Here is a 21,184-nt window from a genome sequence, read left to right as displayed (position 1 = left end):
ATAGATAGATAGATAGATAGATAGATAGATAGATAGATAGATAGATAGATAGATAGATAGGCAAAATGAACATCATAATGTTGATTTGTTATTTTATTCATTGTGGCATATATTCATTCATAATTTTGAGTAGCTAATCATAGACACCTCATGTGTGTTTATTTTCTTAAATTACAGGAGCTTCAGTTTCAACGACTCACCAGAGAGCTGGAAGTGGAGAGACAAATCGTTGCCAGTCAGCTAGAAAGATGTAGGCTTGGAGCAGAATCACCAAGCATTGCCAGCACAAGGTACAGACTTTGACAGTTTCATCTGCATGTATCCTGAAGTTAAATATTTTATTATTTTAGCATAAACATAAAAAATGTTATCATCATTATTATTAACTTGCATTGCTGCATTTGATGCTCAGTAATGCTCATTGCTGTCATAGAAAGGTCTAGTATTCTTGAAAAACTTGAGTATTATTTGGGCTACTCAAATCTAAATGAAGTAGTAAAATCTGTTACAATGTCTTCATGGACTTGACTTCTCATGTATAGATACAATAAATTAATTTTTCTTGTGATTAAATAGTAGTTGTTTATTAAGGTGAATAATTGATCCATCATATTTGGAAGATATATTATTGGATATTTTTATCCAGAGTTGCTTCTTTTAAAAAGATAAGCTTTACTTGACATCTGTTTTGAGAATTTAGTAACCATTTATCAATAACTCTTAATAAAGGTATACATCCTTCCATTTTTGTCCACAAACAATTGTAAACAAACTAACTGATATATCAGTTCTTCCACAAAAGTGTCCCTGTCTCATCTCCTTCTGACACTTCCCCACCACCACCCCCATCTCTGTCAATAAAGTGATTTTTTTTCCTCCTTAGATTTCTCTTTAACTTTTTGCCAGGCCTTTAGCTTTGTAATTAATTTCACTTTCCCTTGTAATATAGTCATTTCTATATGTATCTTTCCTACATTTAAGTTATTAATTTCTTGAGAACAGGCTCAATGTCTAATTCATCTTTGTATATTGAGCACCTAACATAGTTCCTTGCACAAATTAAGTTCTTAATTTTGTGTGTGTGCGCATGTCTATCTATGCACATGTATAAATATTCCATTTGAGATATGGGAAAAGAAATAGGTGAAGACACATAGAAGAGATAAAGCAGGAAAAGAAATGGGACCTAGAATATCCTAGCTTGGCTATAAGAAAGAATATATGAAGATAACCAATGACTGTCTAGAGGGCGCAACAGAAGCATACTTTGGGGAACCCCTCCCTTCTTTCAGTGCCCAGGTGCTGATTCTCCCATTCTTTCGTGAGCTAGCCCAAAACTCTGCTTCATTCCAACTCTCAGGGCCCCATTTCCTTTTCATAATAGCTATTAGTCAGGGTATACCTAACCTACCATTGCAACGCAAGGTTCATGAGTCCTGAAACTTTGCCTCTCTACCGTTGGGTGTTGTTGTCTCTATGCAGTTGCACCCAGAGGACTTTGGGGGCTTGTTATCTGCTTTAAAGTTGAACCCTCTTATATGTGTTTTCTACCCTCATTACCATCTTGCCTTACTTGGAATCTAGTCCAGAAACTGAGGACCATTTTAGTTAAGGGATTTGTTTAATATTCTATTGTTTCCATTTAGCATGTATTTTGCATTTATGTTTATATGGCTTATTTTCCCTAATTAAAACATGAGCTCTTTGAGGCAATAGACTGATTTTTGTCTTTGTATCCTCACTTCCTAGTATAGTGCATGGTACATAACAGGTATTCAATAAATGATTGTTGAATTGAATGGAAGGCCTTGAATACTTGAAAAATCAGTAATACATAGCTGAATTTTCAGGAATTATCAGATACTACCTCAAAGCAAAATCCTGCTTTAGTGCTTCAGTTTGGTATGGAAGTGACTGGCAGTTCTTGAAGATGACTATAAACAGCATAAGTTCTCTGAGGGCCTACCAAAGGTAGAAAGTCTATGATTACAGCCCTTGGAGTGAACTCTATTTCCAAGAAACAGTCCAAGTTTGGAGAGGCCCATCCCAAAAAGTTAGCCATCAGATGATGAATTTCTCTGGTCACAACAATTCATAAAATCACTCTAGAAGGGTTGCAGTATGCCTAATAGGAGTAGTGACACTTTTTAAATTACAGATTCTTGAACTTTTGAAATTTAAAATACTGTCATTCAAAATATATTAGTATACTTCAGCTAATCTAAAGTTCCAACCCATTATAAAATCCAAAATGCATTTATAATTGCCAGTTGTTAAAAAGTAAATAGTAAGGGGCAGCTAGGTGGCGCAATGTATAGAGCACCGGCCCTGAAGTCAGGAGGACCTGATTTCAAATGTGGCCTCAGACCAAACACTTGACACTTACTAGCTGTGTGGCCCTGGGCAAGTCACTTAACCCCAATTGCCTTAAAAAAAATTTTTTTAATTAAATTTAAAAAGTAAATAGATTATATTATGTAGAAAGTAATTTCTGTTAAAATTCATGAGCATAAATTTCTGATTATCATTATATAAAATCATTGTGCCCTTATGTGGAAAATGGGGAGCAAAGTGGGATTAGAATCCAATGATCAGATGATCACTGTAATGTCCCTTCTGATTCTTAGCAACCATGTAGTCTATCAGGTACCTGAGCAAGAATCCCCTCCACATCACAACTGAGTAGAGTGAGGGAGAAATCATTGCCTTCAAAGCCAGCTCATTGATCTTGTTGGATAGCTCTGGATGGCACAATACATCTAATCTATTTTTTCCCCCTGTGATAACTTTTTAAAAACCAGGAGATAGCATTTCTCCCTCCCCCAAGTTTTCTTTTCTCCATGCTACATTTCCCCTGTACTTTCCTTCCATTGATTCTTGTGTGGTTTGAACTCAAGGCCTTTTACCTTCCTCATTGCCCTGTTCTGGACACTGTGCATTATGAAAACTCATTCCTGTGATAATTATTCATTCCCATCTGATTATTCATTTCTGTATATTCCACAGTGGTTTGTTTCCAGGTCACCTTGAAATGTGTGATCATCACACTTTTCTTTCACCTTTTGCTTCCCTTCTTTTAATAATATAAACATATTGTGGATGAAGTAAAATATTTCCTGTACATTATCTTTTCTATCTAATTGCAACTCTTGGATATAAAAATGAGTTTTTAATGGGGTGACTTATTCATAGCAGTGTTAATTTTCATAAATAGTCTTAGGCTGTTATGCTTTAGGAAAAGATCTAGTAATAGTATAGAAGTTCAGCACCAAAAGTATGGTTGTCAAAACCATTCATTTGATTGTAAACATTTAGCAACAAACATTAAAAAAAAAAAAGTATGGACATTTTAAAAGTGCAGATTTTGACCTGTGGTTCTTCTCTCTAGATTAGAAATACCCCAGAATGTCTTTGTCTGTAGGGAACTGAAAAACTATGCAAACAAGAATGTTAATTCCCTTCAATTTTTTCAAGATAAATGTGTCACTAACCAACAGCAATAGAATCTTGTGGTCTCTAACTTGCTATTTTATGTGTTGAATTAAATTTTAAGAAGAGAGTACATAGTTTTTCGATATTGTATCACTTTTTTATTTGACTTACTATTGAAATGTATTGTGTCTGTGTGTGGGTGTTAATTGATAATATAAAGTTTACCAGAATTCAAAGAATCCATTTACTATTATCTAGTTTTCTAATTTTGTAAAATTGTGAAAATTTCCAAGTAACTATAAAATGTCAATAACATTTATTAACAAAATGTAGTATATACTATCTAATCATCTTTGGATCTCATTTCCATTTTTACTTTCTTACCTACCAACTAGCTCAATAAAAAATTATATACTGTATATTTACTATATACTGTGTACACTTAGGTGGAAGATTCATGAGCTGTTCAACTTTGAAGTGTGGGTAGTACAGGGTATTTTGGTTCATCAAGTAATTGTTGTGTTTTTAGGTCATTCATATGTCATCCTTGGGTTTCTACTTTCCTCATAAGTTGTTTTTTTTTTTTAATTTTCAACAAGCCTTGAGGAAGCTGACTGCCTCCCTAAAGACAATTTTTCTACTCTATGGCCTTCAAGACAAATATATTTGAGAGTGATAGACTAGAGAGTACTATCATAGTGAAGGCAGGGAAATTTTTTAGTTGTGTCTCAGAGATATCCACCTGAATTTTATCATTTCTCTACCAACTATCAGCCCCAGAACTAGAACCTGAAGACTGGGGAACATGTTGTACACCCTTGTACTTATTTCCTATCAAATATTCCTGACTTTTGCAAAAGCTTCTTGTGAGTGGTGCTGTTGTTTGCGCCCAGGAAGTTCCCTTTACATTGAAGATATTATACCAAATAAATCTAGTTACTGAGTAGAAGAGTTAGTAATTCTGCTTTACCTAAGTGTTGATATGAATCCTACTTCAGCCATTCAGGTGAAACAGTTATTTTTACTTTGAATAGTATTATGCATATGTGTTATTGCACATATGCAAATGCCCATTTCTTTCATTTAAATTCTGATTCGCCTTTGTAAAGATACATATTTCAAGGAACTTTCCAGGTACTGTTATTACATAGATGTTGCTATTGGTGACTTGGAAAAATCACCTTAGTTTTTATTTGATAATCAGAACAGTCAGTTCTAATATAATATTTGTTTTTAAAATGGGAGTTTGTTTCCAACATGATTGATATATTAGGGAACATTTTGAGCATAACACGAATTTTGAGTTTACTTTTGCGTGATTTCTTCCTCAAGAAACAGTGAGAATGCAGAACTCTAAGCCCCACTTCACAATAACTCACAAGCTGCAAAGCAAACTTCAGGTATTTGTCAAGTTAAAGTGCCATGTTTGTTATATATCTCCTGGTACAGTAGGAGCTGTGAGCAGAGAAGGGCCCACTTCTCCCTGCCCTATCCCACCCCCAAGAGTCCTGGAGTTAGACTCTGTCCAACTGGTTAATGTGGCCTGAGGCTTCAGAAAGAGCCACTATTTATTTAGTATTTATACATTTCTTAACCATTTAACACGTATAAAACTATGCTACCATTCTCATTAGGTTCCTATCTTATTTTTATGTGTCACTGACAAAGTTCTTGAGTATTGTGCCAGTAATCGCATTTTCCCCTTAAGCTCTATTGTTTAGTTTGCATGATTTCATATAGTGCAGTGCTTTGGGGGAATGCATATGTCACATTATGGTGGAACTGACTGTACTTTAATACATTCAGGAAAATTTATTTCACAATTTATTTTCCTTGAAATATTTATCTTTTCACCTTCCTTCAATAAAATGTAAATCAAGGTGAAAGTACTAAGTATAACACGATGTACTATTTTTTTCCTGAGAACTTCAAAGAGTTTTATGTGCATTTCATTTATTATAACATCTCAACATAGCTAACCTCATTTAGTGTGAAGTGTAGTAGAAAGGGCATTAAACTTGAAAAGTCAGTATTATTCTTTTACCTTCATTTTTCTCAACTAAAAATTGAGAAAATAATATTTATGCCATTTTCTTTATCACATTATTATAATAAAAATTCTTTCTAAATCTTGCAGTGCTATGTATTTGTAAAATTTTATTTTATGGTTGTGAAAAAAAAAACCTATAAATGCTAAACAACCATGAACAGTATGCAGTAAATGATAAGTTCCGTATCTAATCTGGAATTAATCTTTACTATTTAGAAACAATTCAGTAAAAATTAAATTCAACTCATATGCAAAGCACTCTTAGTTGCTAGGGATACAAAAATGATAAGATAATAGTCCTTTTCCTCAAGGAACTTATAATTTCATCAGTGGATAAGTCATATACTTAAATACAATTCAAGTTAGAATAAAGTACATAGAGAGGTCAAACAGAAAGTTATTAGATATTGGTGAGAAAAGAATATTTTCAAGCTGGGGTATTCCATAAGGCCTTTGAGTTAGTGGCACGTGAACTGAATCTTAAAGCAGTGCAATGTTTTTGACCAGCAAAAGTAGGAAGTTATTAAATTTTGATGAGGCATGAGAATGACATAGGGAACAGTTAAATATAAAAACACGTGTTTGTGTAAATCTTATTGGTTGGAGGGGAAATAGATCTGTGATTTCATTGGTAAGAGAAATTCTTCATGAGGAACTCACCATTAATGCATTCTGGTAAATATTTATCAACCCAGGTTTTCCTGATTTGAATATAGGCTTCTTTCCATCCACTATGCCATGTTCATTCTTCCTTCTTTCTCTCATTCTACCTTCCTTCCTCCCTGTCTTCCTTCCTTACCTTCCCATCTTTTATATATGTGTGTGTGTATTATGTATGTATGTATGTATGTGTATACATATATATGTGAATTAAATTAAATAAATAGATATTACATGTAGTTGAAATTACTCAGTCCTGGTGGGATGGGAATGGATAGAAGAAAAAAACATTGACATCAATTATAATTTATTCCAAAATTTAAGGGCCATAAATCGGTTGCCCTGATTAAAGAACAGTTAAAACTCAAAAGTAACTGCAGTCAGCAAACACGTGATATACTTACAAAATGTAAAGGTATAACAGGTAAAGGCAACACGAGTTTTAAAAATCAACTTGTTTTTAAAATCTTTCAGTTAAGGATGGTCAACGATTATGAGCAGTATCATCTTATAATGCATAGAGAAGCAGTAGAGGGTACAACTAGTTTAAGGAAAACTTAGCAACAGACACAAATAAACAAAGTTATAATGAAGGAATTTATGTATAGAGGACTCTAAATTGAAGAATAATAAAGACTTCCAAAGAGTTTTCTGACAAATTCTTTCATCATTAAGGACAGCAGAGCCACCACACTGTATTACATCAGTCTTGCATGTGCTCTTAGAGGGCAGGAATAAATGGTAATGAAGAGAACAAAGACAAAAACATCCATATGAGACCTCCTGTACATAGATGAGATGGCAAGATTGAGTGCTGGAGGGAATAGTTGTGAGAGCATTGTAAGATTGATTCACAAGTTATGTAAAGAGGAACTACCAAAGATTTTCACTTTGTATACTTTGCCTTCTGCCTATGATATGGTTCCCCCAGCTCCCATTCTGGTTTCGTCTTCTCCTGATCGGTGACTGATCACATCTAGTTAGCCCTCGATCCACCAAACTGCACTCTATCTTCCTAACATGTTGCCATGATCTTTCCAATTCCTACTGGATATTCCACTCTCATTCTTTGGTCAGGCTTTTCTGATTTGTTCACCATATCTAGCTAACCCCAGGCTTGCCATCTTGTACTTCAGCCATCTTTCTTCCATGTTGCCATGTGCATACTGCCCTCTCTCCCTATACTTTTCTAACCCTTTCCCTAGAAACATTAATCATGCCAACACTACGATTCCTGGGAAGAGCATGTCATTCAATTGCCCTATGCCTCCACTTAACATAACTGTGACTTCTCAAAGCAAAACACCCCTACCTAGCCACCATTCCCATATATGTTTTGGCTTTCCTAATTAGAATAAGTAAACTCCTTGATGACAGAGATGATCTTGTTTTTGTATTTGTGCCCGCAGTGCTTAGGACAGTACCAGGTAAATAGTAAGATCTTAATATTTTTTTCATTCATTCACTTACTCATCCTATGATTTGTTGGAGGATATAGAGAATGCAAGATCCCACTGTGCCTTTTTTTTTTTTTATGAAAAGTATTGGATTTGATAGGAAAAAATGCCACCTTTAAATGTTGTTCTTCAACAACGCATGTCTCAAGAATGTTTGGCGTAGTCATTCACACAGGAAAAACCAAGTGTTTAAATAAGTTTATTACTCAGTTTATGACATATAGTTGGATGGGGAAGCTATAAGAGTATTTGTATGTTTATTGGAGGCAGAGGGAGGGAGGGAGCAGAACAGAGGAATGACAAGTTGGGCTTAAAATTAAACAGGAGCTGGAAAGCAGACTGGAGTGACCCCAAGCTTTCAATAGAAACAGAGGCCCACCTTATGTTTATGGTACAGGGAATCTACAGATGAAGAATTGAAAATACTTATCACACAGGGCAATGGAGAGGCACTTGGTGGTGTGAACAAGATGAAATATGTAACAAAATAGGAATGTCAAAGAATGACTAACAAAAGATATCATCAGGAAAATTATATGATTGATAAAAGAAGATGGACTGGCAAGGATGAAGGATAGATAGCAAGTGGACAGCCTGAGTGATCCACTGGTACCATTGTAATGTCAGAAATAAGCTAGTAAGGGATAAAGCCTATTGTATGGACCTCCTATGGAGAATATGGGAACAAAAGTGATACAAGATAGGCATGGATGGTTTGTAATCCCCATAGTTTGAAGTACCATCCAAATTGTCAAGATCATAAATCCATTTGTGATTCTGAAAGCCTGAAGCCGAAGCATAGAGGACCTCCTTGATCAACAGAGTAATCTGTAGATAACTTTGGAGCCATTGAAGGCTTTTGAGCAGGTAAATTGTATCATTCTTGTGTGTAAAGATTATTACTCTGGCCATCATGTGAAAAATATTTTATGTAGAGACTGCAAGCAATAAGTGACTTCTTTGTGGACAGACTTCAAACCAATCAGTTATCATTGTATAGTAGTTTGGTTTAGTTTTACTTGCTGGTTTTTCTCTTGCATATAAATTGCAAATAAATATTTACAGTTGAAGGATCCCATTAGATTCATTCCAATTAATCAGGGTATTACTCTAACAGTTTTTGATGGGTTTCCTCACTATCATGTCATTATTTGCATAATTTTAGCTAATTTATTATTCTTACCTAGATCTGAGGAAAAATAAGTTGACATTTTTAAAAAGAAATGACATTGATTTATTAATTTAACAAATAATTATTAAGTGCCTATATTGTTCAAGGCACTGTATGAGAAATATAATAAGGTAACACCTTTACCTTTATATTAACTTACAGTCTGGAATACAACACCCCCTCTGAAAATGTACAAGAATAAGTTGGAAAGTAGGGTTCATATTGGTATATAAGACTAGAAAGTTAGATTAGAATGTAATCATGGAAGGCCTCAAATATTAAATTTTCTTCTGGTTACTGTGAGGAACTTGTGAAGAATTTTAAACAAGAGAGTGATATGATCACAATAATGCTTTAGAAAGGTTAATCTGTTAACACAGCATCATATAGTGGGCCAACTGGATATTTTTAAAGCTATAGCAGTAGTCTCAATGAAAAACATGAGCTGATTCTCTTTGGCACCAAAAGCTTTCCTAAATTTACTGTGAAAATTAATACAAATTATATACCATAATATTTTGAGGGTTCAGGAACTTCCTAGAGAGTATTTCATTAAATTGCATACAAGTTCAAACTCCAAAGCTAATCTACATTTTCATGTTATTTGCATGTGATTCGGAATGTTAATATTCCTGGACAGTTTGATTGTAGATAATATTCTAATGGTGGCAATGAAATATGTATATTTTGATAGGAACGTAATTGTGCAGTGTCAACTCAGTGCTTTTTTTTTAAAAAAAGTAGTAGAATAAAGTGACAAAAATAGATTTAAGAGCATCTGAAATTTCATGTGGAGACTTATTTTTTTTTCTCACCAGGTGGAGCTATAAAAATTTTATAATTCTACCCTTAGAAAACCACGGCAGGAAAGCAAATCTATCAAGTCTGATATTTTACTCAGTATTCATTTTTCTTTGCACCATCAGCCTCCCCATCGCCCCTTGAAGATACTAAGAGTTTCTTATATAAATGATCAAAGAAATTTAAAAGATTATGAGCATTGGGCTTAGTCACTCTATTCATTTCAAATCGACCAACCCTCCTTTCATTTCAAGATGTTAGAATAAAGGTGAAAATGAAAAAATATTAACGCTTAGAAGATTCTTGAAAATGTTTCTACTTCTAACTTGGCTGTGGTTTCGTTAACATCCTGATTACTTAGAGAAAGAAAAAATTCAAAGTCACATAGTTTGGTGGCAAAGTCAAGACAAGATTCCAGGTTTCCAGACCTTCTCTTTCTGGCATCCTTTCTTAACGTACTACATGAGCATGACTACTTATCATAAGGAAGGACCTTACAAATCATCTGGTCCAATTTCTTTTATAAATGATGAAACTGAGACCCAGAGAAGTTCGGTGACTTGCCCACAGTCACAGGGATGAGTAGAGAGAGATTATGAACCCGGGTTTGTGTGCAGTAAGCTGTGCTACTATTTTTGCTTTCCTCCCATGAGGGAAAAATAAAGTGGCTTTATCCACAATCATTATTTATATATTTTATAGCTAACATGGTTATGTATCATCAATTTTCTCAATTTTAATCCAAAGTTGAAATCACTCATCAATAATTTCCTATTTAAGTTGAAGAAAATGTATAATTATACATACTAATTATTTTAATGTCCTATTGATCTAGTTTTATAATTAATATACACAGTTTATTTAACATTTTCCTGTTCAGTTCCATATTTAATGTAAAAGTTTACTTTTCTATCAGGTCTAATAAATAGCTTTTTTTTTTAAATTAGGTTTCTTAAATGCTCCCTTTTGCTTTTTTAACAGTATTTAAGGACATTTATTTGTAATTTTTATGTTTCAGATTTGTCATTAAACCTGTTACAAGAATCATCGTAAAATATCATTGATAGCTTAATCTTCTGCTTTCCATAAATATATCTTATATTGTTCTACTTAATAGCTTTATTCGAGAAGGATCTGACATCATTTTATAATTTGTTTTTTAAATTTAATTTTCAGTTCAGATACTAATTATTACAAAAATGAGGCTGAGTTGAATTGTAGTCTAGTAAGTTATAATATTAGAATGATTAACTTATTAAAATAAGTGAACTTCTTTAATCTTTCACAATCGCATATTAAATTTGTTATTTTTAAATCTAAAGTAAAGCTGTGATAAAGCAAATAAATGTTTCCCTTTTTTCTTTTTTTCCTCCAGCTCAACTGAAAAGTCGTTTCCTTGGAGATCAACAGGTACAATCTTTTATGTGAAAAAAATTTTCTTATGCTTTACACAGAAAAAAACTATTTATTTTCATTGTACCCTCTTATAATTTGCAGCTTTTTTTTCCAAAATAAATTGAGCATATACTTTAATAGTAAAAATATTGAGCTTTTTCAAGCCTCTTGAAAGAGATGGATCTTGTCCATACCTAAAGACATATTACACATTTTTTTTTTTTAGGCAATTGGGGTTAAGTGACTTGCCCAGGGTAACACAGCTAGTAACTGTCAAGTGTTTGGTCTGAGGCTGGATTTGAACTCAGGTCCTTCTGACTTCAGGGCCGGTGCTCTATCCACTGTACCACCTAGCTGCCCCCATATTACGCATTATTGATAAGAGTAGTCACAAATCACCTATTTTAGTAAGTTTGTTCCTGATAGGTTCTTGCTATCTGCAGATTTTATTTTGGTTTTTTTTTTTTAAACTGGGCCTTTGATGTCCTTGTGCTGTAGAACTCCAATGATGAACTTCTTCCTATGCACATAAGAATCTGCTCTGCACCTAATAATGTCAGAGCTCCCTGGGGGCACCTGAAGATGGAGTGACCCCTCTGCTCACATTGCCAATCTGGCAAAGGCAGTTCTTGAACCAAGATTTTCTTATTGGTGGGCCAGCTCTCTATCCACTTGGTATGCTACCTCTCATTTTCCACAGTCTTGGTTTTAGAATTTACTTTTTGTCCAGATGTAAAATTACTTTATAAACATTTCTCCATTTATTAGAGTTTTGAATACATATTGCTTTTTTTTCTGTAGTTACACCTTCCAAGTCATCGAAGGAAGGATACACTTTTAATTTTATTTAAACAAATAAGAATACCTAATACCTGATATCAAACGCAACTTAATCCCAGTACGTTAGATTTTTACTATTAGTCTCATTCAGTCTTCATATCAATTGAAATCAGTAAGTGTGCTAGACACTATGAAGAATACACAGAATATCACGATCCCTGCCTCAATAATTTCTGTGTGGTGATTGAAATTGAATGACAGTTAAATGTGTCATAAGGTAGTATATGATTATAGCCAATTAATTATATAGCCAATAATTGCTATATTCATTCAATCAGTCATTTCCCTTTGTGCCAGGCAGAAAGATAGTGCATCAGGTCTTAGTGATTAAGAAGATTTAAAAAAAGCTGTTCTCCTGAGTTCACTTATCTCTCCTCCATAGCTTAGAATATTTCTGTCCTCTCTCATCCTTTTATCCCCTTTTAAGCTCAAGAGACTGAGGAGGTCCTCTTACCTTGCCAGAACATATTCCTTTTTATGACCTTGATCCCTTCATCTTATTTCTCCTATGGGACCTTCTTCTACTCTTCATTCCCTCTCTTGGTTGCTTATCTTCGATGTCTTTACTCTCTCCTGACTCCTCTTCTTCCTTCAAGGATTTATAAGTCTCCTCAAATGTTTTTTAAAAGAATATTGTCTCTGGAATCTGAAAGCTTTTATTTAAGTCATAACTCACACTAGCTATGTGACCTTGGGAAGTCACTCAACCTGTCTTGGGCTTAGTTTCGTCATCTATAAAAGGCAGTTGGATTTGATCTCTTCCAATTCTAAATTAGTGAGCAAGATATTCTTCCCTTTCTCCTCCCATCATATTTGTAAAATTGATTTTTGGAACCCTGGTTTATAACTTTATGTTTACTCCTATTAAATTTCATCTTAATCAATTCACGTGAGAAATCTTGTCACTCTGCTTGGTTCCAGTTATACTGTGTCTCTAGCATTCTCCTGATCTACCAATCTAGTTACACAGTCACAGAAGGAAAGGAAATTAATCTGTCATGACTTTTAGCTTTTAGTGTTCATTGCTTCCATTGCTAAGTGCTAAGAAACCATCCCTAAAATAACTTAGAATTTTACCAGGAATAAAAGTCAGGCTCACTGGTCTATAATTTGCAGGCTCTCTCTAGTTTTTCGTTGTTTGTGTTTTGTTTTTTTTTTAATTGGGATGACATATTCCTTTCTCTGGCCCTTTAGCACTTGTTCTCTTCTCCAAGATCATTCAGGGTTCACCAGTAGTGAGTGGTTCCAAAGTCATCAGGCAATTCTTTCTAGAATCTATGCTAAGGTACAACCAGACCTGCTGATTTAAATTCAATAATTAAAGCCAAATGCTGCCTGTTTATTTTCTCACATATCACTCCCTGATAACCAATTTTTTTCCTATCCTTCCCCCTCACTTTGAAAGAAAAAGCAGTAGCAAAGAAACAAGTAATTTTAGTCTTTTTCACTGTGATTTCCCAAGGTATAGCTTTAAAAAAAACAAACCTATTTTTGTGTTCTTAATTTTAGCCAATTCTGGCCCTTGGTACCTTGACACAGTTTTTCTAGGACCCGCCACTCATTTGCATTCTTCTTTTAGGATAATAGATTTAAAGCCTTCTAGTGCTCTCCCTTCATTTTAGAAACAACAAAACTAAGACCTAGAGAAAACTCAGGTTTTTCTGATTCTGTGATCAGCTGTCCATCTACTTTGCCATGCTGCTTCTTTATTTACAAAACTAGACAAACTAAAATTATTTTGGTGACAAAAAGAATTAAAGCTCATGTTTACCAAATGTCTTACTATTAAATTTTAATAGTTATAATTATCATATATTTCTATTGTGTGTACTTGCTAGATGGCTAAAATATAGAAACACACAGTTTCCTTTCTTTGCTTCACCACCTTCCAGCCTAAATCCAGATAAATACCAAGTTTAAAGATTAAAAGAATAATCCAAATCAACCTTTCTTTTTTCTTCCTTCCATGGTGAAGTAATTTATGATATAGAAAAGTATATATGTAATAAGTCATGAGCTTAAATGAAAATATTTTATGCCTCACTAGACTTGTATAGGATTTATAAGAAAGATAGGTATGTTTTGCCAGATGCTCATAAGTAGAATATTATATCAACAGTCATGTATTGAAAATTCTTATTGAGAAATTTGGTACAAGTTTCATCATAGGTTGGTATTCTATTTGAGAACTGAGAAATTGAGAGATCTAGATTTCATCAAAGTATCTTAATCTTAAGTTTTTTCTCTTCTTCCTATTTATATTTAGCTGCTTTTAATGAATTACTACTTTGCAAAGGTAACTGTATATGTGTATACATATAATACACATATACATATGTCTGTATGTATTCATTCATACATGCATATGTAAGTATGTATGTATGTATGTACATACATGAAGGGAATGGCAAACCAGTCCAGTATCTTTGCCAGAAAAACTCCCAATGGGATCATGAGGAGTCAGACCCAACTGAAACAACTGAATAACAACATACTCACACACATACACTCACATATGTATGTAAATCACATTTGTGAAAGTTTTGTGAGGATTTTTGAAGACTTTATGTGGTTACATTAGATAGCTGAACCTCATCATCATGTGGCTAGTATTCATGTAGCACTTACTATGTGCCAGACACAGCACTAAATGCTTTACAAATAAATTGAGGCAAACAGAGGTTAAGTGACTTGCCCAGAATAGCACAGCTAGGACTTGTCTGAGAGTGAATTTGAACTCAGACCTTCCTGAGTCTAGGCTCAGTGTTCTGTCCACTTTGCCATTAGCTGCCTTATCTGTAAATAATCTAAAACTTCACTGAATCAGTTATCTCATTTAATATGGGTATTTCCTCCAACAATGTAAACTTTAACATATCTGTGCCTGCTCATCCTACGCAACTGTTGTTCAAGTTCTATTAATGTGATTACTGTGTTCCACTCAGTATCTCTGGATGGCTTCCGCACATTCTCTTGATGTTAACCTGGTTACACATTGGTATATTCCATTGAGTAGGCAGGCTGCCCATCAGTTAACTCAAATTTCTCATTATTCTTCTTGTGTAATTCATTATTTGTGATGTGTTAGAAGCTTATTCATGTCCTCCATACCCCCATGCCCTTTGGGTTATCCTCAACTTTAATTCTTCAGAAACTCTAGTATTCAATGGCTAGAAGCCTTAAAATATTACCTGAAGAATAGCAATGTTAAGATAGATGGCTCTTTGTTTCAAAGAGAAGCTTTGTATTATTAAAAGAACTTTGCAACTGATCCTAAGATTAAATCTAAAAGGGACCTTTAAATCCAACCCCTCACTTCACAGACAAGGAAACTAAGACATGGAGACATTAAACGCTAATAGGCAACCCAGCCCTCTCTCATCCTCTTAATCATTACCTATCTTATTGTCTGTTTTCCAACGTAAGTCCAAGGTATGTATTCTAATGCAAAAGTTGTATAGGTTGTCTATCCACATGGTTTTTCCTTTTTGGAGAGTTGGACCAAACTTTTATGAATGATTAAATATTTTATATGTGAGATTTTATATCATGTATATCTTATTTTAATATATTTAATATCATTTTATATATAACTATATTGTTCTGGGACTTGATGTAATCAGTCAGATTTATTGTGCTAAGCACTGGGGATACAAATACAAATAAAAACAAATATAGTTTCTGCCCTTGAGTTTATTTTCGAATGGAGGAAGACAACACGTTACAAAAGGAAGCTGGGTGCTAGGGGTGATGTGGAGACAGTACCAGACACAAGGGCATGATATCAAGTTCTAAAGAAGTCCGAAAGCTATTTGCCTGGTGTAAAAAGTGGAGAAAAACTGGGCTGAGCTCCACCTTAAACAGAGGCCCAGGAGCCCATGGCCCTACCCTGCTGTCAGAGAGGCAGAAGGTACTGATGAGATATAAATACTAGCCAGATGCGATCTTGTAGGATAATGAGAATTAGCACAATGTCACTGGCAAATAGGAACATCTAGAAACATACAACATCTCTCAGTAATTAATCCCTCTTTTGATTTGGATTCTGTGGTGGATCACTGCATAATAGTCGTGGACATGTTTGGCAAGCACATATATTTTTTTTTATTATTAATTTATTTTGATTTATCAACAATCACTTCCATATGCTTTTGAGTTTAAAATTTTTCTCCCCCTTCCTCCCACCACCCTCCCCAAGATGGCACACAATCTGGTATAGGCTATTCATATAGATTCCCATTAAACATATTTTCATATTAGTGATGTTATAAGTAAAAATTAGAACCAATAGGAGGAACCACCAGAAAGAGGAAACAAAACTCAACAGAAGAGGAAAAAAAATAGCAAATAGTATGCTTCGATCTGCATTCAAATTCCATAGTTCTTTCTTTGGATGTGGATAGTGTTTTCCATCACAAGGCCTTTGGAGATGTCTTAGATCCTTGTATTGCTGGGAAGGGTTAAGTTTATCAATATTAGTCATCGCACAATGTGGCTTTTATTGTGTACAATGTTCTCTTGGTTCTGCTTACTTCACTCAGCATCAGACCATACAAGTCTTTCCAGGTTTTTCAGAAGTCAGCCTGTTCATCATTTCTTTCTTTCTTTCTTTTTTTTTGTTAAGGCAGTTGGGGTTAAGTGGCTTGCCCAGGGTCACACAGCTAGTTAAGTGTCAAGTGTTTGGTCTGAGGCCAGATTTGAACTCAGGTCCTCCTGACTTCAGGGCCAATGTTCTATCCACTGCGCCACCTAGCTACCCCTGTTCATCATTTCTTATAGCACAGTAGTATTCCATTACATTCATATACCACAACTTGCTCAACCATTCCCCACTTGATGGGCACCCTCTCAATTTCCAGTTCTTTGCCACCACAAAAAGAGCTGCTGTGAATATTTTTGTACATGTGGGTCCTTTTCCCATTTTTATGATCTCTTTGGGATATAGCCCTAGAAGGGCTATTGCTGGGTCAAAGGGTATACACATTTTTATAGCCCTTTGGGCAGAGTTCCAGATTGCTCTCCAGAATGGTTGGATCATTTCACAACTCCACCAACAATGCATTAGTGTTTCAATTTTCCCACATCTTCTCCAACATTTGTCATTTTTCTGTTTTGTCATGTTGGCCAATCTGATAGGTGTGATGTGGTACCTCAGAGTTGGTTTGATTCGTATTTCTCTAATCAGTAGTGATTTAGAGCGTTTTTTCATATGACTATAGATGGCTTTAATTTCTTCATCTGAGAACTGCCTGTTCATATCCTTTGACCATTTATCAATTGGGGAATGACTTGTATTCTTATAAATTTGACTTAATTCTCTATATATTTTAGAAATGAGGCCCTTATCAGAGAGACTGGTTGTAAAAATTCTTTCCTAATTTTCTACCTTCCTTCTAATCTTAGTTGCATTGACTTTGTGTAAAAACTTTTCAATTTAATGTAATCAAAGTTATCCATTTTGCTTTTCCTAATGTTCTCTATCTCCTATTTGGTCATGAATTCTTCCGTTCTCCATAGATGTGATAGGTAAACTATTCCTTGCTCTCCCAGTTTGCTTATAATATCAGCCTTTGTATCTAAATCATGAACCCATTTTGACTTTATTTTGGTATATGGTGTGAGATTTTGGTCTATGCCTAGTTTCTGCCATACTCTTTTCCAGTTTTCCCAGCAGTTTTTTTTTTTTCAAAGAGTGAGTTCTTATCCCAGAAGCGAGGGGCAAGCACATATCTTGAGAATCAATCCATTAACACCCTCAGAATTACCCTCAGGCATATAGGACTGAGATCCATTTTGTAATTCATGGGTTGGTATGTCCAACAAGTTCATCACCAAGTGGCTTGTCTACTGTCAGAATAGCCTTCTAACCATGGAGGTGACTCCATGCTGCACTGCAGCATCATAACAAGTCATCTGTAAAATGGAAGCAATAATACCGATATACTGATCTCAAAGGTTATGAGACTCAAATGAGAAGTTTTTTAAGCATTAGAGTAGCAAAATTGTCCATCATATCCCTTTTTAAGATTTTTTTTTTTATTATGAACTTAACAAACATGTTTAAGCTAAGCATCTCATATACAAAGAACAAAAAAAATAAGAAAACATGAATATATAAGATATAGCTTTTTAAGGTATATATTAAATTTAACATGGTAATATCAATACTAATACCCTTCATGTCTTTGACTCCTATCTTCCATATATTTAAAAAAATTTTTCCCTTGGCACTCTTTTCTTCTCCTACTTCTCCCCCATCACTCCTCCATATCTTCCTCTTCTCCATGTATTGATTGTCTGAAGATGCATGTCTGAGTTTCCTGTCTTCTCAAGGGACTAACTCCTTTGGTTAAATAGGAGTGTAAATATAATACTTAAACTATTTCAGTCACTTGAACTTAATCTTTCTCTCTTCAGGCATATTAATCCACGAATGCACATTCAGTTTATTATAATATACTTGGGCTTCATGAGATGATGGCGCACAAAGCTAAGTGCTTTTTTTAAGCTATGGAGAGGCCCTTTAATGATAAGACAATACTGCCTGTTATTGCCCATTGGTGATTAGTAAATTAGTAGGTAATGCCTGCATTTATCTCTCAGTTCCCAACTTAATGATATGTGTCTTTGTATAATGGATGTTGATATTAACTGTGTCGTCTTAAAAAAGTTCTTTTTTAGCTCAGAAATTCTCTAATCAGAGTCTGTTAGTGTATCAGTATGGTATTTATTAAGCCTGGCAAAATTTTAGTTATTCACAAGTTCCCAGAAGTTTAGCCACAACACAGTGGAAGGAACGTAAACCTTTACTCAACAATAGCATCAGGGATAAGATGGCAGTAATAAGAAAGTTATGATTTGCTCTTCTGCTCAGGTATAAGTCAGTTCTTCAGTTGTTTCTTTATAATTCTATTAAATGAATTCGTGTTAAACAAAGGACAGTGCTGTACCTAGAATCACAGTTTCTGCTAACCTCTTTAAAAAATAATTATTTTTTTTTTGTTTTCAACATTCACCTTTATAAGATTTTGAATTTTAAATTTTCTCCCGCTTCTTCCCATCCTCCCTCCCCAAGATGTCATGCGATCTGATATTGGCCATACATGTACAATCATATTAAATGTACTACCACATTGGTTGTGTTGTAAAGAAGAGTTGAAACCAAAGGAAAAAAAAACACAAGAAAGAAAAAAAATATTATGTCTGTAAAAAATCAGTATTTAAAATTTGTTTCACTTTTTAATGACTTGTAGAAAAGAAATTTGTATACTGTAAATAGTTATCTTTAAAAATTGAAGTAACTGGGTAGGTTATTACCTACCTTCAAATAAGATAATATCTGTAAAATGATTAGCAGAGTACTTGGCACATAGTAGGTACTTAGTAAATACTCGTTCTACACACACGTGCTCCTTCACCCCCATCCTCACCCCACTTCACTTAATTTTTTGGAAGCATACAGAGCTCCTAAATAACAAATCAGAATGGAATAAGAAAGAAATTAATTGTATTATCCTTTGCAGGTTTATGATCACTGGCTTTAACTTGCAAATGGTGTAGATAAGTACAAAATAAAATAGAAATGAGTTCTATCTGCCTTGACATTGTCATATATAATTGTCTTCCCTTCCCAAAGATAGTGCCATAAGTCTGAACTGTCTGTTAGTTAACAGCGAAGTTATCAATACTGGAACATTTGAGCATTTCCCAGTAGTCACACACTATTATACATCAGGTAAAAGTCCACACATTTCTGTGTACGACTTTGGAAACAATGTAACAAGGCAATGCATGTGGAAATCTCTTTACTGACTTTCCTGGGCTCAAGTTTCTGTGGTGATTTTTGTACACAGTATAGCCCTTCCTCTTTATCTTATACTGCACAAACAGATATATGAAGATTTAGAAGTATTATTGTAATCTTGAATTATTTAGTGAGGCCTTGGCTGTCTCTTCAATAGCATTTTCTCACATTTATATATTTTTGAGTAATCCTTCCAAAAGAAATCATAATGCTCATTCACATCACATTTATTCTGTCTTTTACCATTTGCTATAGGGTATAATAGACCACAGATTTTTTTTTTTTTGCAGATTTTTATGCTTATTTCTTTCATATTCCATTATTTTTCTTAAAGAGAAGCCCTCTACTTTTTCTACATACCTACTTCTTTAAATGTGGATCAAGCTTAGAAGAAACTCATGAAGACTGAAAAATATTTCTGGTAGTTCTTTCTTAATTGAACACAAATTTTACTAAACTTCACAGTGTATTGCCAAATTCATATTCTTGCTCAAACATTTTTCTGATAGGTAAGTTGAAAAATTGAAATATCCCAAAGTAAATATGATCAAAATTATGTATTTCAAATATACCCCCAAAATATTCTAAAATACCATATTATTCCTCAGTATGTCAGGGACCAGTGTTCACATAATCTGACATTTTCTCTTCCTGCTTATAAAAATGTATTTCAAAAATTGATGATATTCCATTTCAAAGTTCCTGTCATGAACTTTTAATATTGCAATCAGACATGTAATTTTGAACCCCTTTCTCTATGTTCTCCATTCCTCTTTTAGGGCCTGAACAAATGACAGACTTAATAGTCTCTAAGCTCAACTTCAATAATTTTCTGTGCCATTCAGTGGGAGGAACACTAACCCTCTTTAAAAGATAGTTATCCCAAAATGGCATGCAAAATTAATCAGTTATAAAATTTGCCATATTAGATCAAATTTCTGCATAACAGAAATTGGAGAATGGAATTTTCTCATTTGATGAGGAAAGATTGTTGGTTTGTTCCCTTTCTGTCTTTATTTCTCTTCCCCAACTCCTCCTCTCCAATCCCCGGTCTGTCTCCCCCACCTGCTTCCCCTTTCTCTGAATGCATGTGCATGCATTCACATATAGACAATGTGCAAGAACTTGAACACACTTAATACTAATGCTATACTGAAGAAAGTTTAATCATTAATTTAGAAGGCGGTTAAGGATTTTATAGACATCACTGGACGTGTCAATTATTACTGTATTGGATTATAGACATAGAAGATAAAGGAAATTCGATTGACTCTGAACAAACACTAGAATTTCCTGAAAGTTGTTTCTCTAGCTTCCCCAAATTCTCATTTGCATGAAAGTACAAAATGTACTTAAAATTATTTAGGTGTTTTAGCTTTCATTTATTTTGATCCTGGATAAAAGATCAGTTGTTGCATTTGTGTTCAATTCTTGTCCTAGATGTTGTTTTCCATAGTCATTTACATTTTAAAGATGTTAAAAATAGAAATCATCAATAGAAATGATACAGTACTATTTATCACTTTCTGTGTGTGTGTGTGTGTGTGTGTGTGTGTGTGTGTGTGTGTGTGTGT

At 34.2% G+C, this 21,184-nt stretch overlaps 1 protein-coding gene across 9 annotated transcripts in view; it reads left to right on the top strand.

Annotated features, from left to right (window-relative positions):
* PKP4 (plakophilin 4) overlaps positions 1 to 21,184 on the top strand; it is a 235,078-nt gene that overhangs the window by 144,130 nt on the left and 69,764 nt on the right. For all 9 annotated transcript variants that reach the window (XM_027865898.1, XM_027865893.1, XM_027865894.1 and 6 more), the window contains exons 3-4: positions 178 to 290; positions 10,947 to 10,981. In XM_027865898.1, the coding sequence (XP_027721699.1) occupies positions 178 to 290; positions 10,947 to 10,981 (148 nt within the window). The remainder of the gene's footprint in view (positions 1 to 177; positions 291 to 10,946; positions 10,982 to 21,184) is intronic.

Source organism: Vombatus ursinus, unplaced genomic scaffold (assembly GCF_900497805.2).
Source record: "Vombatus ursinus unplaced genomic scaffold, bare-nosed wombat genome assembly UNPS02014779.1, whole genome shotgun sequence".
NCBI classification, from domain to species: Eukaryota; Metazoa; Chordata; class Mammalia; order Diprotodontia; family Vombatidae; genus Vombatus; species Vombatus ursinus.
This window is presented reverse-complemented; position numbering and strand designations above follow the sequence as displayed.